Source organism: Alternaria dauci, chromosome 1, assembly GCF_042100115.1.
Source record: "Alternaria dauci strain A2016 chromosome 1, whole genome shotgun sequence".
NCBI classification, from domain to species: Eukaryota; Fungi; Ascomycota; class Dothideomycetes; order Pleosporales; family Pleosporaceae; genus Alternaria; species Alternaria dauci.
In genome coordinates, this window is record NC_091272.1 from 6,519,588 (window position 1) to 6,540,013 (window position 20,426).

The following is a 20,426-nucleotide window of genomic DNA, read 5'->3' on the forward strand; positions in this document are numbered from 1 at the left end:
ACGTCCTCACCTTGCACATCAACTCTTCATATCCGCCTTGAACATCCGGCCACTGCTCGACAGCTACTCTTCTCCACTGCTCCCATCCCAAGGAGAACCCACATAAAGCGAGACGCCCGCCGAACGAAGTTGATCATCAAACGCTCAGTCAGAATCATTCATTCGCAACACCACACTCGACGACAGCCCAACTGCTTAGCCTTTACGCCCAACCACGTCCAAGCTTCATACAAAGCATCTACCCCGGTGTAAGATGTCTCGCAACGGTAAGTCAGCATACTATGCCGTCTCCACCTCCGATCCTTCTCCACAGATTGCTGCGCCTCGTTGTGGCGCATGATGCCTTTTGAAGCCTAGCACCCCCTCGCAGCCGTATCATCAACCAATGAAATTCCAGCGTCCTCGATCTCTCGGCTGACCCACCTATTCTTAGCCCATCTCTACGCTGTCAAGCTCACGTCCCGCCGCTCGCTCGTTTCCATCGGCATCCCGAATCATCGCGATGTGCTTGCCGTATACTTTCACTGGGTGCGACAACGTTACTATCGCGCGCACAATGTCATGAGGGATGAGCTGGCTCCCTCGGTGAAGTCAGTAGCTAGCTCGTGCGATGTATCCGATGGGGATGATGAATGCGACTTTGCGACGCCTTGCGTGAGGTTCCAGCGCGATACCGAAACGCCGGGCATCGATCTACTGAACATCGGTGCGGAGTTTGAAGATGAAGCTATCGCGTTTCCGTATCCTGGCGAAATTGATGTTCGTGGCTGAGGTGCACATGCGTAAGAAACTCATGGAGGGGTACATGGGCGTTTGGCGAATCGGCGTTCTGGGGCCGTCGGCTTTGGCAGTGACGGATTTTCATAGTTGGGTCGCAGGATAGACTCCAGTTGTTTGTATAACACTTGTACAACCTTAAAATGAAGGAATGAACTACAGCAGACATCGTCATTTGTGGTGTGCAGGCCTTCGTCCTAGCAGGAGGCAGTGCAAAGAGGCATTTCTGCCTGGAGCCATGCGTTGGCTCCATGTGCTGCGGCACAAGCCTGGGCATTCTCGCCCGGCCTGCACCAACTCATCTTCTCTCTCTCCTATGACGCACTCTCGTAGTATCGCGATACTACATGCTCCCATTCCCAAGCCCCAGTATCCTTACACGGAGCGAACCTGCCAGAGTAGACGACGCCGAACGCATACATATGCCGAAACAACGCTATCATGGATGAAATCGCGCTGCTGGACGAGGCTATGCTAGCCTGGTTTCCTCCGTCCGGTACAGTCGAGCTCTCCACGCGGTCGACTTTCACGGAAACCGATCTGAGAGGCATCTCTCACTTGCTGCACCAGAGCGGCAAGCCTTCGTGGAGTCGCATACCACGCATATATACCACACTTCGGCTTATCAACGAGCTAGACGTCATCGATGCGTTTCTAGACCGCGGAATCACCGATCTGTCACTACCCTTTAACCAGAGAACATTGCCAGGATTACTTAAGGACCAGTCATCCCGAGTCCGGTTTCTCGACGTTCAGTCTAGGGTTCTCACAAAAGCGCTCGACCTAGAGAAGGAGAAGAGCAAGCATCGCCATTTCTCCAATCCAGATGATCTTCCGTTCAAAAAGGTCGCGGAGCTTGGGAAAGGAGGCTATGGCTTTGTCGACAAGGTTCTCAGTACCGTCAGCTACCGAGAATATGCTCGTAAGCTCATTCCCAGGGGTCGCACGTTCCGTCAAGACCGAGATTTACTACGCGATTTCGAGAATGAGCTACAAGTGCTTAAGAAGTTATCACACCGGCACATTGTGAGATTGATAGGGAGCTATACAGATCCACAGTAAGGTGCGACAGTTCGTTCTCCATGGATTACAGTTAACACGTACCAGTTATGTTGGTGTCCTCATGGAACCTGTCGCCGATTGCAACCTTAAAGTTCTACTGAGCGCCCACCCTTTGTCGCCGGATACCCGTTCGCTTGTTCGAACATTCTACGGATGTCTTGCTTCTGCTGTTCGCTACCTTCACGAGAACAAGCTAAGACACAAAGATATTAAACCCGAGGTGGGCAGTAGATCGCAGAACCTTGAGTTCGGCTGCTAATCTGGCAATCAGAATGTGCTAGTGAAATCTCACGAAGTATACCTTACCGACTTCGGCACCACTTTAGACTGGTCGGATACAGGTCATGATACTACGACTGGGCTTGCATCGAAATCTACGCTACGATATGCTGCCCCGGAAGTCGCCACCAACCGGCCCCGAAATGCATCCGCAGATATCTGGTCTCTCGGATGTGTCTTTCTTGAGATTTGGACGGAGCTTTGCCACCACTCAATACCAGAGCTCAACTCATTTATGAACGACCACGGCACAAAATCAGGCTTATACTACGCCAACACTTCTGCCGTAACAGAATGGTGCGACATGTTGTCGACCGGAAATGACGATGACGCTCGCATACCATGCCAATGGATCAGATCAATGTTAGAAGCCGAGCCTTCGACGCGTTGTAGTATCCAATCACTTACAGATGATATTCAAACTCTGAATTTTGGATCCGATGTGACAAACAGCTTTTTGGGGCTTTGTTGTAGTGGAGGATACATTGTCACCGAAAGCGTTGTTTCCTCCAATTATCAAGAAAGTATCATGAATCTTAACAAACGGGATGCAGCCTCAGGCGCATGTCCCTCGACCGATACCCTCTTGTCATCAAAAGAAGTCTTGAAAGACGATGTTACGAGCTCTGGTCTAACAGTCGGACGATTGGATAGAGAATCACCAATACCACGATCTGAACTTACAGTTCGGAAGAGACGCACTCGATTGTCTGGTGCTCAGTTATGTCGGAAGCTGAGTGAAACTACTCATGAGAATGTCGAAACCGCACGCTATGCAGACTGTTTACCAGAAGTTGACGACCAATACTCAAGATTTGAAGCAAAACATGGTGTACACGAAGCCCAATCAGCACGAAATACACCTATTCTGCATGCCATCGAGGTATCATCGCTGACTCTGGATGACCCGCCGGACTTCCTTAATGAAAAGGCACATGGGAGCGATGACTTGAATGTTGATGTAGCGACTCAGCAAGAATACACTCATGCCTCAGATGGAGCGAGCGAAGTGGATCACAGTAATCACGCCAAACCGTTAAGGACTCTACAGTCATGGCGGCAAGAACGCATGAGGAATACCAGAAATCAGCTACCGGTGTTACATCTTCCAATTGGCGATAACAAAAATACGGTAAACGAGGTTTTGCGTCAATGGCTGGACAACTTTGACCCCCATACATATCGCGATATCATGACGATCAAAATGTCATCTGCACCGCGCAGCACGATCCCTATGTACGAATTGGGTCAGATGCGGATACCTGGGCGCTCCTGTCTTCTAACAATGGTGGTTCAAGCTTACGATGGAAGCGATACTTGGAGAAGAATGCATACACGTAGTCCAGACCTCACTCTACACAGAGTTGCCAGTAACGTCGTGAGAAATATCTGGCATATGATGGACGACCTTTCCGTCCCTTGGGTTGAGTGGGAAGGTGGCATTGTCTACTTCTACCCCAAAGACATCCTACCAATCTATGATGACAGCGATACTATGGAGACACAGAGTCACCGATCATTCGAAACCCTGAATCTGATGCGCTACCAAGTCTTGCAATGGTGGTACAATTGCTTAACAGCGCCTCAACACACCTGGCGCGAGAAGCTGAAAGAAATCAAAACTTACAAGATTGAATTAGAAGTTCCAACGTCGCATTGTTACGTGTTTCGGCTTCCCAGGTTGTGCGACCAGCATCAAATATCTCCAGACGACCCTGAAAAGCTTCCAAACACCCAACGACATGTCAGCGCGGCCCTAGCTTATGTGTTTACGTTAAGCCCTATACTTTGGTCGCCATTCAAGGTATACAAGCGTGCTACGGTGAGCTTCTCCAGTCACTATCCGAGTTTGAGTAGTTAATGGAGAGCAATGCGAAATTCTCAGATGCATGCGTACTACATACGCGCAATGGCCTTTGAGGTGTTACATGCCCATTGGAAGTGAATACAAGCATTGGTAGATGCTTCCGAATGAATAAAACCCTTCGAATCTGATCATGCATATATGTGACGCAATAAGCCCTATCTAGTTGATGACAATAGAGTAAGCAGTCGTAGTCAACTTCGCATTACTTCCAGTAAACACTTCTGTCCCAGCCTGTACAGTCTGCAAGTACAAGCTATTCGTAAAACCGTTACTCGCATAGTTGGCCACCAAATACTTGAAGAACAGATTCTGCATCGCAAAAGTCAGCCTCTCCAACAAACTCCACTGAATCAACGCGGACGACTTACCAAGTCAGCACTGAAGTTCGTCGCGGCACCTCCACGAGCAACGAAGCTGTATACTTTGACGGAGCCATTCAGACCGTACGCGAGATCGAAAATTGTGCCACCGATAGTTACGGTGGCGATAGGTGTGAAGGGGTATCCATTCGAAGACAAGGGTGATACACCACCGAATACGCCAAGCCAGACCATGACTTCGAAGAGATTAGTGCCACTGACTGATGCACCGAGGAAGGTGTCGTACGCGACTACGAGAAGTTACATCTGCATTAGCTTGTATTCGCGCAAACGAAGCTAGAAAGAGTGCGCGAAGAGCATACCGTTGACCCGCAGATCTGTTCCAGTATAGCTCCACTTCCATGTCGTCGGAATACTCGTATAAGTACTGAGCTGCTTCTTTGTGAACGCCGTCTCAACGTTTGTGTAGCTTTTCACCTGATTCGGCGTGCCAGACCATGACCATGTTGTGGAGTAGGCTAGGGTAGTACCAGTCAGGGTATCAATTTGCGAACACTGGGACCCGGTTCCACTGGACCATCCCCAACCATTGGTGTAAAGCGTGTATGGGCCGGAGGTTTGGGATTGGTATTGACCGCATTGAGCGGTAGCGCGAAGAAGGAGCTCGACAGGTACGGCGAACGCGGTTGAAGAGAGAAAGAGAACGGTAAAGGTGGAGAAAAGCATAGTGATAGTCGGAGTTTAGTGTTGATCCGTGTGAAGAGGATGAGCTGGATGGACGAGAGGCGGATAGTAACGCCTTATGTACCCTTACAGACACTCTTACCATCCATTCCTAACAACATTGCCTCCACATCCCACAACCACTCATCCCGATTCGAACCAGATCGTCAAATTTGCATGCTCCGTTCGTCCTTCTCATGACTTCGTACTGGTCGTTCTCTCCGCGCGGACATCGTGGTCATCGCCGTATACACCGTAGCAGAGGTGGCAACGAATCGCATTCGCCAACCATGACCCAGCATCGCGAAGGTCCGCAAGCCACTGACACAGCAAATGCCCACCGGGTAGATATGCATTCCCGACAGGAACCTGTTCGAAGTCAATGTAAGCCACACCTGCTGCACGACATCAGCCGGCCCAATGATTTGCCTTGAGGGCCCACCAATGTAGCTCGCATTCTGCATGCGCGGAACAAACCACGATGGAAGGATCGAGAACGCGTTGTGGCGTCGATGAATGACCCGGGAACGGGTACGAGGCCGGCCCGGAGGACCAATAGATGGCTTGTGTGTAAACGTCGGGGAGGATGTGTGCATTGGTGGCGTGAATTTCGTGGTCAATGTGAAAAACGGATGAAGGTATGGGAGGAGTGATGCTAAAACGGGAGTAGTTGGTGGAGTATGAGTCTTGAGGGAGCCGAGAATAAATCTAGCTCAAAATCTCATTTGCGTGTATTTGTTGTAGAGGTCGATCTATCCCATATATCCGCGAGACTTACTATTCCAGCACGGAAGCTAGCAACGCCTCACAAGCTGTGTTTGCTCGACAACCATGCTAGCTACCATGTAGCGTCCGATCAGCGCATACACGCATCGCAATGATCGATACCTTTACACCCATCTCTCAGGACTCCACATGCCAAGGATAGTTCCTCTTGACCCACATGATATCCATCTGGCTCGGCTTAGTCGCACGATTCAACAGTGTAGTCCCCTGTTCATGATCGTTCCAATCCATATACTGTTGAACAGGACAGTCTTCGCCATCGTTGTTACAGTCTGGCTTCGCGTACCCACTCATGCTAGGATAGTGCATGATGCTCTCCAGATCGTACCCGGAATCTGCTTTGATAGGCCAACCGGGCTCGACCATGTTCTTGATGAAGGAAGCGCAGGTGCACTGGTATTTCAGAGCGCGATACATGGATGAACAGAGGCCATCTTCGGTGACGCGATCGCCTTCTTTGTGGCGGGCGCGGGCCCAGCACTGTGTTGGTGATGTTAGTATGTGAGAAACATCTGTTTACATGCGGGTGCTACTTGCGTCTTCCCAGTCGACGAGTTGCTTGTACTGGATTTTGACATAAGTGTCGCGGTCCACGCGGTTGTGTTCATGCGCCTGGCCTGGTGGCTGTCAGCTTTGCTGTTCGGATCTTCGCTGGGGACATCATACCTAGTGCGTGGCCAAGCTCGTGCAGGACACCACCGAGCGTGAAGCCATCAGAAAGCCTAACAAGATTCTGCCAGGGCTTGCCGTTCCGCGTCAGTCCAACGGAACCGCCCCAGCCACCGCCATCCATGAATTCGATCGCCACTGTGTCGTAGGGTATACCTGCGTTCCAGCCATCGCGATACTTCTTCACAGGCGCACAGTACATTGGATTTCCCTGGCTATCTAAGCGCTCTTGGAAGCTGATAGCGTGGCCGGAGTCTGCACCTGCGGTACCGCCAAGATACCTAGAGAGAGGCGTTAGACAGTTATCGCACTCCGCATAAACTAGGCTTTCACGCACTCGATCCATTTATCCATACCGCTCTCGGTGATATGGCGAATATTTCTGCGATCCCACTCCTGTGTGAAGCAGTACGGAATGACGACTTTGTTCTCCGAATTGCGCGGCCAAGGTATCGGTCCAGGTTTAGCATCCCAGGCGTCGGTGGCGCCCTGACCATTCTGACCGGAGGTCTTCTCGAGCTCTTCGAAGTACTCTGCCCAATTGGTCGCTTTGGTACCATTATCGTAAACGGGAGAAGGAGTGCCGCAGAAAGGGCCGTAATTCAGAGCAGGGTCATTGATAGCGACTGCGACCGCAAGAGCTGCGAGTTGTAGGAAGAAGAAGATAATCATTTTCGTCGATGTTGAACTCAAAGTGAGCAGAGGTTGACTGACTGGTAACGCAGCTAGGAAGAGAGTCGATAGTGCCGTGGACTGGCCAAGGTGGAAAGGCTATGGAAATTGGTGGTACGTGCGGGTGAGCGCACCTGGACTCGTGAGAGTGAGCGTGATGGTGAAATTGCGCAATCACCTAGCTATAAACGGAGAGGAAAAGGCGAAAGCAGCCAGCAAGGACAACATAAACAGCGACCGCTCGACACTTCTTCCAGGCAAATCGTAGCAGTCTAAGAGTAAGAAAATAAGACCATCTCCCTCTTTCTCAATATGGGGGCAAAGTCCTATATCGAAAGCGCTCAACTGCTGTATCTTCCATCATCATCGAAATCTAAAGCATCACCTATCAAATCTGGAGCGAGATAAAGGTCCAGGCAGGTGATCGGTGACGCAAAAAACTGATCTCCAAAATGGAAGTTGATGCCTAGATCTTCGAAGTTCTATATGGACGTGTAGGTATACGGGTATCGAACACTGTTCGGACGCAAGACGATGTCCGAAATTATGGTTACCTAGCCCAAGACATGTGGTGTGAGTTGAGAATACTTCTGGCTGGTGAAGGGTACGTTCGAATTCGAATCGGAGATATCGCTCGGTGGAGGACAAGGTGGTGGGACCCAAGCAGAGCTGGGCTACGAAGTGGGTTTGTGTAGGGATCGATTCTATACATGACGGCGGTAATTGTAGGAAGTGAGCACGGCCTCTTGACGAGATGCTAGACGGAGGCTAGAGTGTCTATTAGCTTGTGTGACAGCAATGGCAATGTTGAATCGTCTTACGTAAACAATCATCCGAACGTTTCCGTTCGATTGACGGGCTGTGATCTACTGTCAATGGTGTGATTGCTGAAGCTGGGTCAATTCTAAATGCGAGCCCTGGTTGGAGGGCAGCGATGCACCGCAGGACTGGATAGCGAATACTAAAGCTGACAGAGCTAATAACTAATCTCAACGCCCTTGTTGTTGTTGGCGTATTCATCTGAAGTAGTTCACGCGCACTCTAGGACCCAAAGATCTCTAGGGATAAGAATGTGGTGACGTGTAGCCCAGCGCGATATATGTTCTTGGCGAAGTTTAACAGGCCGCACCACGATGCTGCATAAAGGCGGACGTATGGTATCATATGTAAACCGTATGCTATCGCTGCCCAACAACGGAGGCATGGCGAACGGTTGGCGCGTGAGAAAGCGGGCGGTATGGTCTGGGGAACGTTGGGGATTGAGCAGTTGACGCGTCACTCCGCGTGGGTAACAAAGTTTGCCAAGCCGATGACTGCGCACGTGAGCGGACCGTCTGCCTCCCCCTTGCTCCGGCCCGCTGCGCTGGAGTTCCTAGCTTGTTCTTTCCACACCGCAACACGCAAACGAGACGTTATCGATCATTGCAGCTTGTGCTGCACTCGAAAGCGACAAAATTCTGGAGTTTCTTTATCTATTTTCGAGGGATCAGTCCGATGCCATGAAATCCCAATCACAGTCGATTGCTGTTCGGCCTTATTAAGCGAGAAGAGCATGATGACGAGGGTGGCATTAAATGCAGTCATAGCAGCAGCGCGCTCAAGACATGTGAAAGTATACCACCGGAAGAACGTTTCATTCTGAATTCAACGTTCATCTTCTACGTCCTCGCTGCTTTCGAGACGGCAATTCTCACGTCCTCTGTCCGATGCGGACACTGATCTCACACCACCCAGCTTCAGTTTCCTTTATTATCCACAAGATCCAGACTCATCCTTTTGAGAAACCACTACCTCTCATGATGAGTAAGCGACAACCACAGAAATTGGACTTCATCAGGTTGTTCAGACGAGGACCATCAAACAGCGCAAGTTAGCATTTGTGCGAAGGCAGCGTGTCATGCCCATTGGCCCTTGAAACGACACGACAAAAAGAGGGAATCGCGCGTAGCGTTCATCACATGATAAAAAAATGCTCAATATTCTTTGGGAAGCCGGTCCGATGCCTGTCATCTCGAGTGTTCCTTGAAACAGCTCGGTATAAACGTAAAAGCTACCTGCCAAAGAAAGAAGGGAGCAGTTCCTTCCATGTTTCTGAACCGGTAGTCGATATTATTTTGTTACATCGCGGCTCGTCGGTGAAGGATAAGTCGATGTCAGACAAAGAGAATACACACCGTTGTGCGCCTGGAACATCCCGAGGACGCCCGCGCCATGACTTGGATGGACACCAGGTACCCGCTGTTCTACAGGAAAACCCTTCTTCCAAAGACGCACCATCGCGAGTGTAGTTTGGGGCGTTCCGGACTGCACGTAGAATTGAGAAGCTTGTCGCGGCAGGACATCGTGGCGACCAGGAGATGGTGGGGCAATAGTGATAGTGGCTGCTTCTCCAATACTACCGCGACCGCTCGCGACCCTGCAGAAACCGACCCTTCTTCCCATTAATGCCTCCACCAACTAACCCAGAGGATGATCACTTCCCGCAAATTGGCCACTTCGACCGAGCCTGATGCGATGATCAGATTAGATTAGATGTCATCGTGACCATCGAATCCGACTAGTGATGGCATTTGGCTGTTGTGAGGGGTAGTCGCGTCGCGCGTGGCTTACAGCTGTCCCAACACCCCACCTCTTTGGCTTTGCACCAACACTACCAAGAAATACATTGATCAATCGATTAGCTCACAGGTAGACAGGTAGCCACGATGAAGTTTCTGCCCACGCCCGTGGACAGCCTCGGGCTCCAGCACGACGTCGTTTCCGAGCCGGCGTTACGTGCAGCCAGCTAGAACGCGCCATGAACAGCGGGACATGCGCCTATGCAACACCACGGCGCGCACTTGCTCAGCGAGGATGCTCTTCCTGGCCGCTGGTGTGATTCTATGCATCAGGCGAGGCCATCATGCTGGACCGCACGGCAAAGAAGCTTCGGCGCACACTGCTCGATTCGACGAGCCGGGAGCTACGACCGCCACTGGCAATACGGGCCAAGGCCTTGGCCATGCAGAGTTGGGGCACGGCCAAGACAAGCCAGGCAACTGCTCAAGGCGAGATTGGATCTTATCAGATCATCTAGCACTTATCTGATCATCTAGCCCGCTACTAAGGCTGTCTGGGCATCCCAAGATACCTGGACGGTGGGAGATGATCCCAAGCCACCGGGTGCCGGGTGGGATACACATGGCAAAATTTTCATAAGCTGTAACTGAGCTGACATTCCCTGTCCGGTTCTCGGAGAGTGGGCCGTGGAGATACTTAAGAATGACACGACTGCCTGTCGGTGTTGCGATCGTCACTCACCTGCGTCTCAATTTCATACCCTGCCTCACCCGGCATTTCCTCGGCATCCTTGTCTTGCCATGTCGAACTTGACCGCGACCGATGCGGTGCGACCCGTAGAGGGCCATGGGCGCTCTTCCATGACTGTCGATGTCGAGAAGAATGGCGAGACGGGCGTCAATGCCCACGCCCACGAGGCCGGCAGCGATGGTGAAACAAAGTCCGTCGAGTCGGAAAACTTCCAGAACGGCATTCAGCGTGTACGCGCAATTACAGAGATCTGGGACAAGAAGACGCTGATTACCATGTTCATCTTGTACGTCGCAACACCCAAGCTGAGATTGGTGGGATGCAAAAACTGACCTATCCGTGTAGCCTGTACCTTATCGATTTTGTCGCTTTCCTACAGAATGCCATGGATTCAGGACTGGGCGCCTTCGTCACTTCGGAATTCGGTTCACACGGTCTCCTGACTGTCATGAACATCATGGCGACTGCACTGAGCGGTTGCATCCCTCTCGTCATCTCCAAGGTCATCGACGTGTTTGGTCGCGTTGAGGGCTTCTTTGTGATGCTCATCTTCACTCTTGTCGGCATGGCTATGAAGGCCGCCTGCCTCAACGTACAAACATACTTTGCCGGTCACATTCTTTACTGGACGGGACACATTGGTGTTCTGTTCGTTTGCGACATCATGGCTGCCGATATCACCACGCTGAGGAACCGCATGATCATTTTCACTATCAACGGAACCCCTCGCATCGCAGCTACGTTTGCCGGATCCAGGATCGCTGACGACTTCTGGTATAGCCCCAACTGGCGCTGGGGATACGGTGCTTTTGTTATCATCTTCTGCGCGGTCTCTCTTCCGGCAATGATCTTGATGATGATCATGTTCCGCAGGGCCAAGAAGGTTGGGTTGATCAAGAAGGTCAAGTCGGATCGCAATGTTTTCCAATCATTGTGGTTCTACTTTGTGCAGTTTGACAGTAAGTTACATACTGGCCCAATATGGCGTTGCACAACCGCTTACACATCGTCTAGTCTTCGGTATCATCCTCCTCATGTGCGCATGGTGTCTCTTCGTGCTGCCTTTCAGTCTCCAAGCCTACGCTCCCCAAGGCTGGAAGACCCCTTACATCATCGCCTGCATCGTCCTCGGTCTCGTTCTCTTCCCCGTCTTCTACATCTGGGAAGCCAAGTACGCGCCGTTCCAGTTCCTGCCCTGGCACTACCTCAAGAACCCCACGATTATCGGCTCTTGTCTGCTCTATGGCGCCATGTTCCTTTCCGTCTTCTGCTGGAACGGATACTTCTACTCCTACCTGATTGTCGTACACAGGCAAACCATCACAAACGCCCTATACATTCTCAACGCCTTCTCGCTCACTTCTTCCACATTCTCGCCATTCATCGCGTTGTGGATCCGTCGTTCCGGTAACTTCAAGTGGACGGCTGCCGTTGGTGTGCCAATCGTCCTGCTCGGTACCGCTCTGTTGATTCCGTTCCGAAACCCATCTACCAACCCTGGTGTCATTGCTTTGACACAAATCCTCGTTGGTCTCGGAACGGCCTTCTTCGTCACCTGCGGTCAACTCGCGGTCATGGTTCCCGTCACTCACCAGGAAATCGCCGCCGTCAACGCGGTCTGGGGTCTCTTTGGTAGCTTCGGTTCGTCCATCGGATACGCCATCGCCGGTGCCATGTGGAACAACATTCTTCCCGAGCAATTGCTCATGCGTCTGCCCGAGTCCAGCAAGCCAGAGTACAGGACCATCTTTGGCAGCATCACAGTCCAGAGTTCGTTCCTCGATGGTACGCCGGAGCGCGATGCTGTTGTTGGTGCTTATGCCGATGTACAACGCAAGATGGTCATCACGGGTGCTTGCTTTGTGCCGCTGTGCTTGGCTTGCATTTGGGTGTGGAAGAACACCAATGTCAAGAAGCTTGAGGAGGAGGAGGGCAAGCAGACCAAAGGTACCGTCTTCTAGACGGTCACTTTCTTGGTTCTTATGAGATACTCGGTGCACCTGCTGCGAGCAGCTTCAGTCTAACTCCCTAAATAATCGTTCAAGATACCCTCATCGCCAAGATGATGTAAAATAATACTATCGTTTCACACTTGCTACTTGGTCTTCACCCTGTGATTCTTCGCGCTTGTCACCTTGCAGAGGACACCGTTGCTGTTCCGTTTGATTTATCTCTAGCAGTCTAAGCGAAAAAGCTATCAATCCTCAAGCTCACTCAGTGTCAGTCTCGCTCTCCGTCTCGGGCGCACTCGAAAGCGGCGACAAATTCAACCCAAAAGAGACCAACAAGCTGCCCTCTCCACCGTTGCGCTTACCCTCCATCGGCCTCGGTTGTTTCCCATCTTGCATCTCCAACACCTCCAGGAGCCCCAACAGCCTCTCCGAACACGTCTGCATAAGCCTCTTCGCTACATCTTCCTCGACCGCATTACCCCTCTTGCCTTTCCCCGTTCCAGACACATTACTCCGCGCGTCGATACCAGACTCCATAACTTCCCTTAGAGCGTCCGTAGACTTGAGGAGTTGCTGCTCCATCATACACATGACCATCTGCTCTATGACCAAAGAGATCTTAGCATTCGCCGCAAAACTCTTTGTAGTGCCCCGCAGCGGTAAGAGTATCTCTTCGAAATCTTCTTGTGTGGGTTGTCGGATGAAGTAGTTTGGTGGCTTGCCTGTTATCAGGGGATGGAGGAGGTTGACGGTAAAGGCAAGACGGGTCTTGTGCGGTAGTTTCATTGTGGATAGTAGGACTTGGAATATGATGGTTGGGAGGGCGTTGAAGTCTTCGAGGATAGTGTCGCAAAGGTCGAAGAGGGGAGTGAAGTGGGTTGGTAGGGCTTCGGCTACACGGGCGAGCTGAGGGGTTTGTTAGATGGTGTGCAAGCTGGAATAGGACTATACGCACGAGTGCTATGAGACGCTGGCGCAGTTCAATCGCGTCTTGTCCGCCAAGGTGCTCGATGGCTTCGCGAATGTTTCTTGCAGCCAGTGCGCTGGTATCCACAACTATCTCGTCCATGCTTTCGCTGTCGCTGTCGTCTGGTGCGTCCTGCATGTCTTCATCGCTGCGATAGTCGGCGAGCTCCCCAGTCTCAAAGTCGATATCTTTCACAGGCTGAGTTTTGTCCCTCTTGCGTTTCAGTTCTACTGTCTCCTTGTCCCATATCTCCAAATACTCCTTGAGTGATTCGGGTGTGGCCATCGCAAGTATAGCTTTGACCATTCGGCGCCTCCTAGAGCGATTCATGGAAGCTCCCTCATGTCCGACGATGTAGTGCCAGATCAGGCTCTGTTGTAGGACTGCCGTATCTATCCCCTCGTCTAGCAGCTTACTTTGCTTTAGGCAGACATCCCAATCAGCCTCTAGAAATTCGAGCATATTCGTCAACCATAGCTTCCACCGACTCCATCGTTTCTTGTGTTTGACTGCGCAGTTGAACGACCACCCTACGATATGCCAGAAGTCGTCTGCGTGGTACCACAGGCTCTTCTGGTTGGCAGCCTCGCCAGCTATTCGCTCAACATCGCCAGCCGGCTCCGGTGATAAGCTGGCGTCCGTCCTTTTGGCAGGCGCGCGCCTCCTAATGCGCTCGTCTGGGAACGTGAAGGCTTTCCTTATAGTTAGGTATGCCGGACCGTCGATCGTCGTGCGTACGCATTGTAGATATCGCAGCGCAGCATTGGAGCCTTTGACAGCGTCCTGCGACTGCGCTTTGGTGGTGAATTTAGGGTCGACGACTGTGGAAGAGGCGAATGCGATATATGCAGGCGGTGCGAGAAAGCCTATGTATGGCTTTGCGGGCGTCGAGATGCTGGTACCGGCTGCGAGCAGGCTGTAAAGGAAGTCATAACCGCTGGCGTCTACAGTCAGTGTAAGCTTAGCAATTCAGGGGTCATTGTGTCATATACATTGGCCGCCCTCAAGATAGGCTTTGGCATGGTTGGCGAGCTCGTAGGACACTTGCTTTGTCGGCCGGTGTAGTTCTTGGCGTGGTAGAGTCCTCAATGCCGCGTCGTGCGCTAGAGACGGCGCATGCTGACCATTGTGGCTTGCGGATGATTTTGATGTCTTGGACTTTGAGGCTGGTGTTGAGAGTCTTGCCATTAATGCGACGGTTGAGGATGATGATGGTGGGGAAGTAGTGGTGGTTTCAGGCGCGTCCCCGCCGCGTTCAAGCGCGCTTTCACGTGGAGGGGCGCTTGCAGACGCGATATACGTCCGTGTATACACCATATTACTGGTACGTAAGAAGAGCACAATGAGAAGATGGAGATGAGTTCTTTACGATCATGAGAGCATGCATGTAGTTACACGGTGCTACACCTAGGCAGACTCGGAAAAAGATTACCAACCCCCACTACTCCAGAGCAAAAGAGAGGTAACTTTCCACGCGGAAAAAGATACAGCGGCAAAAAGATACAGCGGCAAAAAATGACATTCTTCCGAATCCGGGAATCGAACCCGGCTCTTCTCGGTGAAAGCGAGATATCCTAGCCGATGGACTAATTCGGATGATCTGATTGATGAAAAGTCATCTAGCAATTGGAATTATGTTGTTGGCACGTTGTGCTCTATCTGCAGTCGTAGAGCTTTCCTCTACACTACATTTTCCCTTGCACCTGTTCTCTTGACACTTCCATGGGTTGGTGGTGCGGGGCAGCCTGCGTACCCCACCGGTAACGTCAGAAGCATTGACTGGTGTCTTCCTCATACTGCAAGCTTGTGTTCATATAGCCGGCAGGCTTTGGATAGCGAGTAACTGAAAGACTAATCCAGAAAAAAGATCTGGAACGTATGACAAGATGAAGGTCAAGATGCGAAAAGCTCTTCAATCAACTAATGTGCATGTTTATCATACTGTGTGGTGCTTTCCCAAACCCAAGCTTGCTACCCATGATTTGTTAGGGGCTCGGCGAACTTCAGAACGCCGACATTCAGAGCCGCATGTCTTCACCGTGTCACCAACACACCACAACGGCCTCGGCAAGCAGCTGCATCGCCCAGTTGCATTTTTGGTGGCACATGCTGCATGTCAATGAATGCCTCCTCGCGACCACCCGATATAGTCACCCTGATTTCAATGGAATGGCAAGAGTAAGGAAACATGACCTTAAACATCAAACAAAGACAAGACGAGTCGCAACGAAGCTGGTATGAATGACATGAATTCTGGCAACATTCAATGAGCGGGAGAAGCTCCATTTGCAATGACGACAATAATTGCGCTGTTCACTGCTACTACGCCGCACATGTAGTGATGAAAGAGCTGGATGCGCCTCTGGGTGCTTAGTTGTATTGCTCACCAGACTGCGCATAGTTTTACAACTGATTATGAGAGATTCTTGCTGCTCGGCAGACACCAAACACGACAGGTCATGACCGCAATACCGCAGCCTACTCCGACGAAGATACGAAAGCGCCCACAAACGAGCATCGCGCAACGGCCAACGAGATGAAAATAAGCACGACACAAAGGCAATAAAGTGATAGAAGGCATTGGCGGTCACGACCGCGGAGGTCACGGCTACCAGCTGGTGCGGGTGCTTCAACATAACCTCAAGGAACGTCGGCACGACTGCACTTGCGGTAACCTTAGCCCAATGCGTTGGACAATAGCTATGGCTTTTTGAGAAGCGATAGGAGAACGTCTTGGACAGCGCGTGTACCCTTTCGCCGCTATACATTGTCGTAAGCGTGTCCACAAATGCGCTGCGATTTGTCAGTTACTCAACGTTTGGAAAACCGGGCTATAACATACCAGACGTCGCTCAAAGAAGTCTTTTCGAAGCTCTAACCACACCTCACGATCTGTACAATCCGTCTCGCCTTCCGAAACGGATCTGCATGAAGGCTGTTGCTTGCTGGTCTGCTCCTCGGTAGCGCTCAGCCACGGCTTTGGTAGCGGCCAGTCGAAGAAGTGTACGAACTTGGCTTCCGCCAATGCATCTCTTGCATTCCATGTCTCTGTCGGCGAACCGAGGTACGCTTCATGTTTATCGACATCGCTGCGAAACTCGCCAGTCAGGAGATCATATCTGCGATGCGGAATCACCAGGGTCGATGCGCCGAAGACCTTGTTCAGAATGTCCATGTCGTAGTCGTGGCTTTCGTGCTGCTCCATTGCGCTCTGTACCCGCTGCCAGCTATCCTCTGATGGCTCGATGACAATGAGCTGGGATGACAAGAAGAATTGTTCTAGCCAGCACACCCGAGGCATTGCGACTGGAGCCGCAGGAAGGAGAAAGAGCTCGTCCATGTGCTGCTGTTTGTTAACAGAAGCCGCCATCGCTAACGATCAATGTCAAGCGATCAAGGGGTAGGACTACGTACATTCAATAGAGTCGCATCAGAATCCAAGGAGATGACGCGCTTGTACTGAGTCTGGTTCCATGCTAACAACTTGGTGTAGCTGTCCTGCCACATCGCGTCGTTGCCGTCGACATAAGTCTTAACTTGAATAGGGTTGAGATGTACGTGATACTTATCCCGAGCCTGAGCAAGCAGTCCGCCTTCGTAATCGACAGGAGGTGCATCATCGTCTAGTACGTCTTGAGGTACACTCCACTCCTGTGGATACATCATGAGAGGATCCTCTTTCGTTCCATGTCGCCGGAGCGCCTCGAATATTATGAGAGAGTTGCAGAGATAGTTTGAGTTCGTCACGTACTGCACGTATGCAAAGTCTGACCAGACTATGTTGTCGCCTGCGACTGAGGATGGGCACCACGCTGGCTCCTTTGCGGAAGAAGCGTTGTGCTTAGTGAACGGTCGGAACTGGGATGGAAGTCGGACAATATGCTCATCAAACCGTATAAAGATTCCGACTAGCAAGAAAAATCCTCCGACGATGAAAACAATGCGTAACTTGCGAGCGGAAAGCACGTATTGGAGACGCACAGAGAGCGGCAGGTTTCCTGTTCGATCGCTGGATGAAGAGAAGGGTAAAGAGGAGGATGACGAAGACATTTCGAGTCTATGAAAACCCCCCGAGTGCGTCGACGCGAACCAGCAACCTAGCAGAGGACACGACAAGATATGATACTAATGCTTGCAGGAAGAGGTCTTGGAGACTTCTCAACTTCTGGAATTGATACATTGTATGCAAGAATGACTGTGTTCACACCCTTCACAGTCAGAACCGGACACGTTGGCTGTGGGGAAAGCCGAGGCCCCCTGTTCAGTTTGCTCTGTGAAGGGCGTTTGTCCTCATCGTGGCGGAGAAGCTTTCACGGGAATAGTCCTGCTACATGTTGTTGGGGCCAGAGACCGATCATGAGAACTGTCACACCTGGGGCGAAGTACATATTGTACTAGCAACACGAGAACGTTATAGTAGGCCAGGACCGATACATGCATCGACCGCAGCATACTGCACCAATCATCCCATGGGAAGGCTTGAGTGTGACTTACTTCAAAACGCCCCGGTGGTACCTGTCCTCAAGAATGAACATGGATCGGAAGACTTGTGTCACTTACAGGAGTTGCGCTTTGTTCTTCGAATCATACGCATTGCGTATAGCGGTTTATATCTGAGTGCAAGCAGTGATCCCTGATAATGCTACTACATCGTGTGTTCACAATTCAGTAACGCCAGTCCAGATGTTGTCAAGCTCTTTCTTTCGACGAGGCCTGTCTTTCTGGATTCTCGCGATAGGCCCCCTCAGTCGCTCAGCGCTACCTCGAGGTGCCTTGGAGCGATAAGAGATATGGTCCTGACGGGCCGTGGCAGGCTGTGAAAATTACTGTAGGAGGAAATGATACAAGTCTAAAGATAGGAGCCCAAAACCACGCGGACCTCGACGTCTACCCAGGAGGAGCGTTTGAGACCTTCACATTCGGTCCGTCTGCTTGCGATCCTGATCCTGACAGTCCTTGCGGAGATGGAGGGACATGGGAGCCAGATGTTGGAGCAACCGGTACGATCGCGTGGCGGCCCACGGTCGAAGAACCGTCTTTCGGTCTGCTAGCAGGTCCAATTAATTACACAGCTCGGGCGTTGACTATCGGTTGCACAACAGTATGGAACGTTTCTATACAGCACACAAACAATGGTAGTATTACCGCTTTCGACGGCAAGACCACAGGCATGAGACTCGGGTATTTAGGTCTTGGGGCTCAAGACAAGGTGCAGACTTTTACAGCCAACGATTATGTTGCAGGTCACGACCTTTCTTACAATTTGTATAGCGGCAAGTTATACGCGGATGGAATGATCAGCTTATACCCCTACCTACTACATGTGGGGTCCGCGGCATTCGACTACCCCGGCTCATTAGTCTTCGATGGTTACAACAAAGGTCGCGTTATTGGTCCGCCAACGTCCTTCCGAGACCCTCAAGTCGTCGATCTACTGGATATCGGCATCGGTGTTGAGCATGGCGAATCACCTTTCGAAGTAGACAACATGCAGGATCTTCTGGTTGCCGACGCTGGCGAGACCGGGGTCGCACAGAAGGTCCGGATCGACCCTCGCAGTCCGTACCTTTCCTTACCGGACAACACATGCGAAGGCCTCGCCAAGGTGCTTCCAATCACGTACGATGCAACAACACGATATTACCTATGGAAGACGGACGACTCAGCCTACGAGAAGATAGTCACCTCTCCGGCGTACCTGAGCTTCACCTTTCCTCCCGGCTCTGGAGCCAGCCTCAACGTCACTATCGAAGTACCTTTTGCGCTACTCAACCTCACGCTCGACGTTCCAGTCGTCGACAAACCAACGCCGTACTTCCCCTGCCACGCTTACACACGCGATCCCGACAACGAAGAAGATCACGATAAACTAGGCCGCGCATTCCTCCAAGCAGCGTATCTCGGTCGCAACTGGGCTTCCCAGATGACATGGTTAGGCCAAGCACCCGGACCAGGTGCCACCGGACAGGGCCTTGGTGATCAACTACTCGAAATAGCAGACGGAGCGACAACGCTGGAATACTGGGACAGCGAAGAGACAAACTACTTCAACCAGAGCTGGACCGGGCACTGGAGCGTCGTCGACAGCGCGAGGCCGGAGTCGTCGCCCAACGACACCGACATACACACAACAGCGAGTTCAAGTACATCTTCGACAGGGCTATCTACTGGTACCAAAGCTGGTATCGGTATTGGTGCTGCAGCTGCCGGGCTGGCACTTTTTGTTATTAGTATCCTTCTTTGGCGTCGTCGCAAGCAGGGCGACATGGTTGCTCCAAGTGACTTTGTACATCCGCCAGAACAACACCTATATGGCTCTCTGATGCCACCAGAATATGGTCAATCTGAGAAAGATAAAAATGGAATGCTTCCGGAGACGCAAGAAATGCATACCGTGCCTGAGCCTCAGGAGTTGCCTGCTACGAGCGAGCCGCGACCGAAATGAGGAGGTCGATGTGCTTACAATGTTGCAGTAATGCGGCTTGACGATTGGATATCCTGTGAGGTCTTGTATTAGTATGATGGATGACGAAAACTCTGTCTTTTGATATACGGCCATTCCCATTGGCAGCTGTGGACTTGGTGGATTCTAGGGCTATCATGAAATCGTTTCTCAGCGCTTAGTCCCGCAACGTGTTCGTTTCACTGGCTCCATACCATGTACAATGATGCAAACACAAGCCGTGCCACAGGGACTAGGAAACGCTGCTACATGGGGCATCGCCATGGGTTGATTACATGGGTCAACATGATAACAATAAGACACTTCTTCGTGACTGCAACTTGGTAAAGACGTCTGCGGGGCTTCTATACATTACCTCGAAGATCTGCAATAGCACTTTAACCGTCGCAAGGCCAATTCTCGCATCATGATACTAGATGCTGCGATCGCTCCATAGTATCACTGGGCGCCTAAAGTGAAACCTCGTCCCTGTCGGGAATTAAGCTAGTGCTTGGGCGGGCAGGAGCTTCCAGGGAGCGGAGAACGGCTGCAGAACGATAACGCACGATGCAGCATCCTTACAACCGGCAATTGAAATGAA

At 51.4% G+C, this 20,426-nt stretch overlaps 8 protein-coding genes across 8 annotated transcripts; 4 read left to right on the plus strand and 4 right to left on the minus strand.

Annotated features, from left to right (window-relative positions):
• Positions 1 to 253: 253 nt before the first annotated feature.
• Positions 254 to 771, plus strand: ACET3X_002016 (uncharacterized protein; the record flags this gene model as incomplete). Its single annotated transcript, XM_069447373.1, has 2 exons — positions 254 to 266; positions 434 to 771. 2 exons carry the CDS (start codon positions 254 to 256, stop codon positions 769 to 771), a joined length of 351 nt encoding a protein of 116 aa, XP_069312258.1.
• Positions 772 to 1,218: 447 nt separating this feature from the next.
• Positions 1,219 to 1,940, plus strand: ACET3X_002017 (uncharacterized protein; the record flags this gene model as incomplete). The annotated part of the gene is made up of 2 exons (XM_069447374.1): positions 1,219 to 1,699; positions 1,885 to 1,940. The coding sequence occupies 2 exons, from the start codon at positions 1,219 to 1,221 to the stop codon at positions 1,938 to 1,940; spliced, it is 537 nt and encodes a 178-aa protein (XP_069312259.1).
• A 2,204-nt stretch (positions 1,941 to 4,144) lies between these two features.
• ACET3X_002018 (uncharacterized protein) lies at positions 4,145 to 5,031 on the minus strand (the record flags this gene model as incomplete). Its single annotated transcript, XM_069447375.1, has 3 exons — positions 4,145 to 4,294; positions 4,354 to 4,595; positions 4,668 to 5,031. 3 exons carry the CDS (start codon positions 5,029 to 5,031, stop codon positions 4,145 to 4,147), a joined length of 756 nt encoding a protein of 251 aa, XP_069312260.1.
• Positions 5,032 to 5,931: 900 nt separating this feature from the next.
• On the minus strand, positions 5,932 to 7,155 carry ACET3X_002019 (uncharacterized protein; the record flags this gene model as incomplete). Its single annotated transcript, XM_069447376.1, has 4 exons — positions 5,932 to 6,294; positions 6,352 to 6,431; positions 6,481 to 6,764; positions 6,821 to 7,155. 4 exons carry the CDS (start codon positions 7,153 to 7,155, stop codon positions 5,932 to 5,934), a joined length of 1,062 nt encoding a protein of 353 aa, XP_069312261.1.
• A 3,359-nt stretch (positions 7,156 to 10,514) lies between these two features.
• ACET3X_002020 (uncharacterized protein) lies at positions 10,515 to 12,425 on the plus strand (the record flags this gene model as incomplete). Its single annotated transcript, XM_069447377.1, has 3 exons — positions 10,515 to 10,750; positions 10,810 to 11,423; positions 11,479 to 12,425. The coding sequence occupies 3 exons, from the start codon at positions 10,515 to 10,517 to the stop codon at positions 12,423 to 12,425; spliced, it is 1,797 nt and encodes a 598-aa protein (XP_069312262.1).
• Positions 12,426 to 12,674: 249 nt separating this feature from the next.
• Positions 12,675 to 14,571, minus strand: ACET3X_002021 (uncharacterized protein; the record flags this gene model as incomplete). Its single annotated transcript, XM_069447378.1, has 3 exons — positions 12,675 to 13,322; positions 13,372 to 14,327; positions 14,376 to 14,571. The coding sequence occupies 3 exons, from the start codon at positions 14,569 to 14,571 to the stop codon at positions 12,675 to 12,677; spliced, it is 1,800 nt and encodes a 599-aa protein (XP_069312263.1).
• Positions 14,572 to 16,143: 1,572 nt separating this feature from the next.
• ACET3X_002022 (uncharacterized protein) lies at positions 16,144 to 17,433 on the minus strand (the record flags this gene model as incomplete). The annotated part of the gene is made up of 3 exons (XM_069447379.1): positions 16,144 to 16,176; positions 16,226 to 16,726; positions 16,798 to 17,433. The coding sequence occupies 3 exons, from the start codon at positions 17,431 to 17,433 to the stop codon at positions 16,144 to 16,146; spliced, it is 1,170 nt and encodes a 389-aa protein (XP_069312264.1).
• Positions 17,434 to 18,553: 1,120 nt separating this feature from the next.
• Positions 18,554 to 19,828, plus strand: ACET3X_002023 (uncharacterized protein; the record flags this gene model as incomplete). The annotated part of the gene is made up of 1 exon (XM_069447380.1): positions 18,554 to 19,828. The coding sequence occupies one exon, from the start codon at positions 18,554 to 18,556 to the stop codon at positions 19,826 to 19,828; it is 1,275 nt and encodes a 424-aa protein (XP_069312265.1).
• Positions 19,829 to 20,426: the final 598 nt, after the last annotated feature.